This window comes from Mustela lutreola, chromosome X (assembly GCF_030435805.1).
Source record: "Mustela lutreola isolate mMusLut2 chromosome X, mMusLut2.pri, whole genome shotgun sequence".
Taxonomy (NCBI): Eukaryota; Metazoa; Chordata; class Mammalia; order Carnivora; family Mustelidae; genus Mustela; species Mustela lutreola.
This window is the reverse complement of record NC_081308.1, coordinates 9,170,371-9,179,901: the sequence shown is the minus strand read 5'-3', so window position 1 is coordinate 9,179,901 and position 9,531 is coordinate 9,170,371. Positions and strand designations below refer to the sequence as shown.

Sequence of the window (9,531 nt, the reverse complement as noted above, 5' to 3'; positions counted from 1 at the left end):
CTGAGCCGAAGGCAGCGGCTTAACCCACTGAGCCACCCAGGCGCCCCCCTTTATTTTTTTTTAAAGCTTTTATTTATTTATTTATTTGACATAGAGAGAGAGATCACAAGCAGACAGAGACACAGGCAGAGAGAGAGGGGGAAGCAGGCTCCCCACTGAGCAGAGAGCCCAATGCGGGGCTCTATCCCAGGACCCTGAGATCATGACCTGAGCTGAAGGCAGAGGCTCTACCCACTGAGCCACCCAGGTGCCCCTAGGATGGACCCTCAATCCAATATGGCTAGTGTCCATATAAGAAGAGGAGAGAGAGGTGGAAGGAAGACAGCCATGTGACATTGGAGGCAGAGACTCGAACGATGTATCTACGAACCAAAGAACACCAAAGATTGTCAGCAAACACCAGAAGCTAGAAGAGGCAAGGAGGGACTCTCCCATCAAAGTTTCAGAGGGATCATGGCCCTGCAGATACCTGGATTTCAGAGTTCTAGCCTCTAGAACCATGAGACAATAAACTTTTATTGTTTTAAGCCACCTAGTTTGTGGGACTTTGCTATGGTGGTCGTAGGAAACTAATACAGTTGTAATATTTTGAAAATACGTTGGAGGAGAAAACTGTAACCTTCACTAATTTTTTATTCTGTCAACAGAACACTACCAAAGCATGTGAGACTTTACTAGTAATCTGTAATTACTAAAGCTACTGAAAATTCTACCTTTTTCTTTTACTAAAACAATCAGGAAACAAATGAATGAGCTTTGACCAGACAACAAATGAATGTGACCTCAACAGGAATGAGCTGTAACTTACCCCCCCAACACCATTCTTTTGAGGCTTTACTTTCCTGGAATGATCCTGCTTTTATATATTTGTCCCCATGCCTCAACAAACTCAAGCACAAATATCTTCCTATAAACATCATGGGCGGGGTGCCTGGGTGGCTCAGTGGGTTAAAGCCTCTGCCTTCAGCTCAGGTCATGATCCCAGGGTCCTGGGATTGAGCCCTGCATCGGGCTTTCTGCTCAGTGGGGAGCCTGCTTCCCCTCTCTCTCTGCCTGCCTCTCTGCCTACTTGTTATTTCTGTCTGTCAAATAAATAAACAAAATCTTTAAAAAAGTAAAAATTTAAAAAATAAACATCATGGGGACAAAACAGGGTCCAGTGTGACAAAGCTAAAACTGTCCTTGGCAAACTTGTGCTGATTTCCACTTTGTCCTTCCTAAATAACCCTATGACATACCATTTTGTTCAGTTCAGGTTTTTTGTTTGTTTGTTTGAGAGAGAGAGAGAGAGAGAACACAAGTGGAGGCAGAGGCAGAGCGAGAATCTCAAGCAGACCCCCCTCTCAACGCAGAGCCCGACGCAGGGCTTGATCCCTGGACCCTGAGATCATGACCTAAGCCAAAAATCAAGAGTTGGACACTTAACTGACAGAACCACCCAGATGGCCCCATGTTGCTCAGTTCCTTAAAAACACATCATTAAAGATAACTCACCCTGCAAGATTCTGATGGATGATGCAGTAGGGATTTTTCTTCCTTTCCTTCTGAAGTGAGTTTTTTTGAGCTTGGCTAATTTCCAGCTATTCTCAGGTAAATTTCCTAAGGTATCTCTTTAAGATTTATACCTGTAGTGGAGGGAAGGTGCCATAAACTGTGGCAGAGGAACCATGGGGGCAGTAGAGGTGGCAGCAAAAGCCGAAGTTGTTTCATTTGGGACAGTTGCATAAAGGGCACCAACAGGTAGGCGTTCTGACTTTGTCTTCTAAGTGGGGGGTAAAGATAGAATTAATTTCTCTATTAATAATTACTTTAATATATAAACATCATCAAAACTTTTACCCTTTTGTTTTGTTTTGTTTTGTTTTTTTAGATTTTATTTGCTTGACACACATACACACAGAGCACAAGCAGGGCAAGTGGCAGGCAGAGGGAGAGGGAGAAGCAGGCTCCCTGCAGAGCAGGGAGCTTGACACCAGGCTGGATCCCAGGACTCTGGGATCATGACCTAAGCTGAGTGCAGATGCTTAACCCACTGAGCCACCCAGGCGCCCCATGCCCTTTGGTTTTTTACCAAAGATTTTTTTTTTTAAGTATTCACAAAAAACCCAGTGTAGATGGCAATTTATTTTACATCATAGATCTAGTTCCCTACTGTATATTTATTGTATGCTCATATCATATGAAATGAAGTAAAAAACACCTGGGGCACCTGGGTGGCTCAGTGGGTTAAGCCGCTGCCTTCGATTCAGGTCATGATCCCAGGGTCCTGGGATCGAGCCCCGCATCGGGCTCTCTGCTCAGCGGGGAGCCTGCTTCCTTCTCTCTCTCTGCCTGACTCTTTGCCTACTTGTGATCTCTGTCTGTCAAATAAATAAATAAAATCTTAAAAAAATAAAAAATAAAAAAAATCTGAAAATATCCATCTTAGCCTTTAAATGGCATCTAAACCTTAGAGGTCAAATATTATACCCAATATTTAGAAAAGTAATTGCAAAAGGAAGACTAATGCAACCACAGCATAATGTAACCATGTAACCATGGGCATATGATAACCCTAAAGAGCAACTTAACAGCAGAGCCATGAGTTAGAATTACAACAGTTCTTAGATATTGAAAAGAAGGTGCAGTGAGCCAACTCTTAAGCTGGCCCACAATAATCCCCGCCTCCTGGTATTCACAATCTATGACCAAGATGGCAGGCCAACTGCCGCCGTCTTGGTCATAGACTAATTTACCTGGACTGAAATGGTCACTCCCACGGAGCTGTCAGGACCTGTGATTTACTTCTAACAAACCGCATGTGGCCCAGGTGAGGGGCTATCACTTCCCTGATTAGATTACCAAAGGTGGTGGCTTCCATCTTGCTAGCAACCTCTCTCTCTTGCCGGCTTGGATGAAGCAAGCTAGCAAGCTGTCCTGCAGGAGAGGTGCCTGTGGCTGGAAATGGAGAGCAGCCTTTAACCAACACTGCCAGAGGAACTGAATCCTGCAAACAACCACGTGAGTTTGAGCTTGGAAGTGGATCCTAAGCCTGGGAGATGCCTGTGGCCCTGACTGATGACACGTAGCTTACAGCCTTTAAGAGACGCTGAGCAGAGGACTCAGCCAAGCCTCATCTGCATGCCTGACTAGAGATGGTAAGATCAGAGTGCGTTACCATAAGCCAGTAAGTCTGGGGGTAATTTGTTACACAGCAATAAATACCTAAGACAGAAGAGTAATTGCTTTGCATTTTTATTATGCTGGTGAGCCGTGGCTTAACATCCGTTAGTACTGTTTAATGGAATCAACATACAAATTGTTATAACGGGAATTGTTTTCTGTTAAGACTACGTTTTTCAGACTTTGCCAAAATAAGCCTTCCGCCTTGGGGTTGTCGGGCCATTGAAGGATGGAGCTCTTGCAGATCCTCTGCCGCAGCCTCAAATACTGAGAATGCTGTAACACGGGCTCCAGCAGAATAAATACGATCACATCCATGTTCTCTTCCATGAGCCGCTGCAAGGCTAAGTAGAATGCTGTTTTGAAGTTCCAGTTTTGAGCATATTCTTTGGTTAAGACGAATATAGTTTTCTTGCTTTGGTTTATGCTCTGCATGAGGTTATCAATGATGGCTAATCCAGGGTCCCAATCCCTCTCCTCTAAACACAGGAGCACATTTTTCCCTTCGCTCTCCTCTAGGTGGAAACGCAGTTCATTTATCACCCAGTCCGTAACCGACGCATCTTTGGTGTCGTAAGAAACATAGGCATCATAGAAAGTTTGGGACGTGGAAAGAGACCTGTAGCCTTTTACCTTAGCTAGACACACGTGGTAGATAAACCAAACATCCCAGTAAAACCAGTGGTGACCCAAGGCAGCCAACATCACGGTGATGGTGATTAAGGACGTGAAGAAACACAGCACTGCCGCGATGGTATCTGAAATACAGGTTGTTAGCTCCAGACTCATGATGCTCTTCCCTTTCTGATCCCCAGGACTAGAGCAGATCACGTCCGTCAGCCGAGGGATGGTGACATCCAGATTTTCGTCCATCCATCTTCGAAAATCTCCAATGTCACAGGTACAGTCAAAAGGGTTTCTATCTAGTTTCAAAATGGTTAAACTGGTGTTGGTCTTCGTTTGAAGCGTGGACTTGTTGATCATCTTCAGCAGGTTGGAACTCAAATCGAGGTGGATCAGACCGCTGGCTTCGGAAAGAAAGTTGGAGGGCAGGTGTGAAATCCTGTTTCGACGTAGTAGCAGCGTCCTCAGGGAAGGCGTGAATTTGGAGAGGCTGTTAGTTAAAGAGGATAGCCTGTTTCCACTCAAGTCCAGCAAGTGGAGATGTGGAAAGTGTTGGAGTAAAGTCCAGTTAAAGAAATTTAACATGTTATTATTTATGTATAGTTGGGTGAGACTCTGGGGCAAGTTCAAAAAAGCTTCGTTTGGGATAAGATGAAGGTTATTCAAGGACAAATCGAGCCGTGTCAGGTTCCTGAGACTTGTAAAAATTTTCCAGTACTTGTCACCTTCAGCATTCCACAAAATGTCAAGGTGGTTTCCTCTGAAAATTAATTCTTCTAGGGACATGCTTCTCAGGTCTTGCTCTGTTAAAGTATAAATGCCATTGTGGCTCAAGTTTAAAACTTTCAGTTGTGTTAAATTTTGAATAAATCCCAGGCGATGCGTCACCCCTGCTATTCGGAAGTAGTGTGCATTGTAGCTGAGATCTAGAACTTCTAACTCGGGTAGATCACTGAGAGCATTGTCATCGTCAAAGTCTAATCTATTGTTGGTCAGATCCAAATATTTGATATGCGGCACAGCTGAAAATTCAGTTCCATTTAACACTTGACCATTGCCATTTGAAGACAGATTTAAGCAGGCAATGTCATGAAAAGCTTCAAATTGCTCTCGCCCGATGAAGAAAATACTGTTCAGACTTAAATCTAAGGCTTTGCCATAAGCTGTGCATTGCGGCTTTATTAAAGGATGGGTATTATGATAAAAATTTGAATGTGGGTCAAACTCAAAATCTGCTGAGCGTGGCTTAAGCACATGACTTGGAGAGGAGTAACCATTTTCGTCATTTTGCTGGATATCATTTACCAAGGGTGATATTCGGTTTTCTGACAAGTAAATGATCGTCAGATTGGGGAAATCTTGGAAGAGGGTAAAATTAATTTGCTTAATAAAGTTGATGCCCAAGTTGATAGTCCTTAGATGTGGGAGACCCTTCAGGGGATGGAAGTTTTTTGCTGTAAGTTCCTGGAACACGTAACCTCTTAAGTGCAGCGCCTGGAGCAGCTTAAGATTAGAGAAGTTTTGGGAAATATTAATATATTTTGGATATTTTGCCATTTTGTAGTTAAAAGATAAGTCAAGTATTTCCAAGGAGGGCAGTTTCATTAAAAATTCCCCAGAGGCTATTTCATCCACTAAGTAATTGAATTCCAAATGCAGAACCTTCAGCCTGGGCATATTCTCAAACCACGTTACGGGAATCTTCCGGAGAGAAGTGCTAGAGAGGTTTAGGTAGCGAAGTTCCGTCAGGTTTTGAAAAGCAAGAGGATGGATCTGAATTGAAGAGCCTCCTTTACAAGGTGTACAGGGAAATGGGGCGTTGAAACACCTCGGGCAGTTCCCACTTAAATCTAGGACTCTTAAATGTCTCAGTCCCTTGAAATCTTCCTGCTTGATGCTTTTAATCTTGGCATTGCTGAGATAAAGTTCTCTTAGGGAGTCTGGCAGCTTAGGTGGCACACAGATAAGCTTATTAAAAGACAGGGACAGCACCTGCAAATTCGTAAGACTTTCAAATGTTCCGTTTTCTATGTGAAAAGTTTTATTAACACAATTATTGCCAAAATAGCAGTTCCAGCTCAAGTAGAGCCTTTCCAGATTGGTAAGGCCAGAAGTGTTCTTTTTAGTTACCGAAATTATGTTGTTTTTAATGAGACTAAGTTCCTTCAAAGACCCTGGCAAGCCACCAGGTACTTGGTATAACTGGTTGTCTTCAAGCAGTAATTGCTTTAAGTTTTGTAGGTTGAGGAACGCCCCATCTGTGATATTCATGCCTTTTTTGTTTATATCAGGGTTTTCATTCAGGTGCTGCGGATTGCTATTGTGGTTTAGATTTATTTTAGTAAGATTCTGCAGCCCTTGAAATGATTCATTTGTTATGTGTGTAATGTAATTATCAGAGAGGTCTAGTGCTGTCACATACTTGCCCACGGTTTGGGGAACTTCTCTCAGTCGACGGCCGTTGCATTCTGCAATCACAGAGCCATTTTGTCTTTTCTCATCACAAGGATAGCTTCTAGAATAATTTGCTTTATTGAAGAACTCGTAGGAATCAGAGATGAGCAGGAAAAGGCAGGTCAGAAACAAAGATGGGAGGGTCATGTTTTCCTAAGGAAAATCAAAAGCGGAGGCACAATGTTAGAGTAGCAGGCTTTACTAGGTAACTCATGACAAAAATAACAGCGCTTCATGGCACTGCGCATGGATTTTGAAGTAAGAATTCTCTTAGCGATTAAACAAATTGTGTGAAATTAGGTTCAGAACAATTTTAATTTTTATTAATTTTTTTGGTCTTTTTCAAATTTGTATTTAAGTTGTTGTTAGTTAACGTATGCTGCGATATTGGTTTTGGGAGTAGAATTTAGTGATTCATCATTTACACACAACACCCGCTGCAAGGTTCGGAATCACCGCATTCAGCTTCATGGTGCTCAAAGAAGCCTGGGAAGCTTTTGCAGAGTCCTTCACTGAGATGCCTCATCACCGTAACGGGTCTGATGCGGGCCTGTGGCTATGGTTCATGCTAGATCTGGAACCCGGCAAGCTATACATTCAGAGCTTCGACCTATTAGCCGAACTCTCGATGAAAGTTGGCCCATCCCAAGGAGAGTTCAGGTCCACCTTTCATTATGGTATCATCTGAGATCTCCAAGCTAGAGTCACCTCTACCTTATCAACATAGCCATCCCTCAGCACAACCATATCTCTTATTGGCCTTCCCCACAGATGCTTGTTACCTCTCCAGTGGTACGTATCTGGATCTATTCTCTCCTCCAGTGAAGTGGACACCTTCTGTTGATAATGATAACAAAGTATCAGGGAGTGTGCTAACCATAAACATTTTGTCAGCCACATTAATGCCCAGAGCAACACAATGAGATAGGTTCTATGTTATCCGTATTTTATCTTTGATATCCGATTTACCCACTCAAGACCCTTCAGTGGCTTTCGGAAGGATAATACATTGTAGAGCTGGATTCCAGTCATTCTGATTCCAACAGTAGCCATGATGCTACACAACCTCTTTGAAGTCTTTGTGTCAGAACAGCACCTCAGTTGTAGATGGCACTCAAAAAAATCTTGCGGAATGGCTACCAGTATTCCTATGTCCCTTATCACAGGAACGTTGGAATTAATAGCTATTTTTTGGCTGATGTTGTAAACTTCTGTAGGGAAGACATGATGTCTTATTTTTTCAAGCAACCTCTGTAACTCAGTAGAGCGCCTCGCTTTCTGCAGCTCTCTCTTAACAGACGGCTGAATATATTAGCTTTGGTAGTTATACGATGCAATAAACACATTAACGTGATTGCGGGATGAGGGCTGTGGTCAGAAGAACTCTCCAAATCTTATTTCCCCGAGTCTCAAGACCAACCTTCACAAAATCGTGTTTTTCACTAGAGCCGAACTCCTGTCCTTCTTGTGAGCTAAGTCAGGGAAGTGCTTCCTTTTTTAAGTTCTTCTAAAGTTGAGGGTTAATGAACTAACAGTCCCTGTCATACCCTTAGTATGTGGATAGTGATTATGCTGAGGGTCTGGGATCACCACCAGTTCACAGCAGTCGAGGAAGAGCCAGCTGCTGCTGAGATGAAAACTCAGGTGAAAGAGAACTCCCAGGCATTTTCAGTTACTTTCAGTCATTTTCAAGTACAGCACTATCTAGGTGCTGCTGCCTGATGTCTTCCTTCCACTGAAAGAAAGCCCCACTTTACCTGGTTTGGTAGGCAGAATTTCCAGAAGGCTCCTCTGTCCTTTGCTCCCTCATACTACTCGGCCATCGTGCTAGGTCATGTGACAAAAGGGAGATTATCTAGATGGGCCTCATTCCATTGTATGAGCCTTTAAAAGCAGAGAGCTTTCTCTGGTTGGCAGCAGAAAGGAGAATCAGGGAGGTTGGAAGCAGGAGAATAATTTGACGCACTCTTGCTGACTTCAAGGTGGAGGGGGCCACTGGCGAGGAATGCAGGCCACCTTCAGAAGCTGAGAGTGGTGCTCTGCTGACAGCTGGCAAGGGAACACCCCGTCCCCCATCCTACAACCATGAAAAACTCAAATTGCCTGTCAACCTGAATGAACTTGGGAATGGATCCTTACTCAGAGCCTGGAGTGAAGAGTTCGGCTTGGCCAATGTATCAATTTTAGTCTTATTCAATCAAGAGCAGAGAACCCCGGCAAGCCCACCCAGACTCTGACCTATAGAAATTTAAGCTGATAAATGGGTATTGTTTGAAGCTTCTTGTCATATTAATCTGATGTGTTAAATTTGAGTTTGTGATCTTGCAGTGGAGATGTCCAGTAGGCTGTTACATATATGCCCCTTCGGCTCAGAGGAGAGTGCTCACAGAGGGATGGCCTTGGGGGTCGTGGCAGGGCAGTGGATGCCATAAAGGACATTCCATACCTCAGTTCTATCAACAACGATTTCCACATCTTTTTTTCTGGTAAATTTATGATTTCATTTTCCTACACTGAAATATCTTATCCTACTGGGATTGTTTTGGCATAAAACATGAGGTGCAGACCCACATTATTTTTTTCTAAATGGAGATCTGCTTGCCCTAACGTCATTCACATATTTATTTTTACTGAAATATGGTGGACACACAATGTTACATTAGTTTTAGCTGTACGACATAGTGATTCGACAAGTCCATACATTATGCTGTGTTCCCTGCAAGTGTAGCTCCTGTCTGCCATGGTACCACACTATCACAGTACCTCTGACTACATTCACTATGCTGTACCTTTCATCCCTGTGATTTGTTCATTCTGTAACTGCAAACTTGTACCTCCCACTCCCCTTTGCCCATTTTGCTCATTCCCTCACCACCCTCTCCTCTGGGAACTACTATTGTGTTCTCTGTGTTTATGGGTCTGTTTATTTGTTCATTTGTCTTTTAGATCTCACATATAAATGAAACCATACAGTATTTCTCTTTGACTTGTTTCATTTAGCATAATACCCTCTTCGTCCACCATGTCGCAAATGGCAAGATACCATTCTTTTTTATAGCTGTAGGTATACACGCCATCTTCTTTATCTATTCATCTGTCGATGGACATTTAGGTTGCTTCCATATTTCAGCTATTATAAATAATGCTGTAATGAACATAGAAGTGTGTGTGTGTGTGTGTGTGTGTGTGTGTGTTTGAATCTATGTTTTCATTTTCTTTGGGTTAATAACCAGTAATGAAATTACCACATCATGTAGTATTTCTAGTTTTTATTTTTTGAGGAACCTCCAG

General features: G+C 42.9%; 1 protein-coding gene across 5 annotated transcripts in view; it reads right to left on the bottom strand.

Moving 5' to 3' along the window:
* Positions 1-3,218: 3,218 nt before the first annotated feature.
* Positions 3,219-9,531, bottom strand: part of TLR8 (toll like receptor 8) — a 30,569-nt gene continuing 24,256 nt past the window's right edge. For 3 of the 5 annotated variants that reach the window (XM_059156440.1, XM_059156441.1, XM_059156439.1), the window contains 2 exons: positions 7,023-7,077; positions 3,219-6,393 (listed from right to left, as the gene is read on the bottom strand). In XM_059156440.1, the coding sequence (XP_059012423.1) occupies positions 3,268-6,387 (3,120 nt within the window). In that variant the 5' untranslated portion in view covers positions 6,388-6,393; positions 7,023-7,077 and the 3' untranslated portion in view covers positions 3,219-3,267. The remainder of the gene's footprint in view (positions 6,394-7,022; positions 7,078-9,531) is intronic. The other 2 variants (XM_059156437.1, XM_059156438.1) reach the window with 1 other exon arrangement.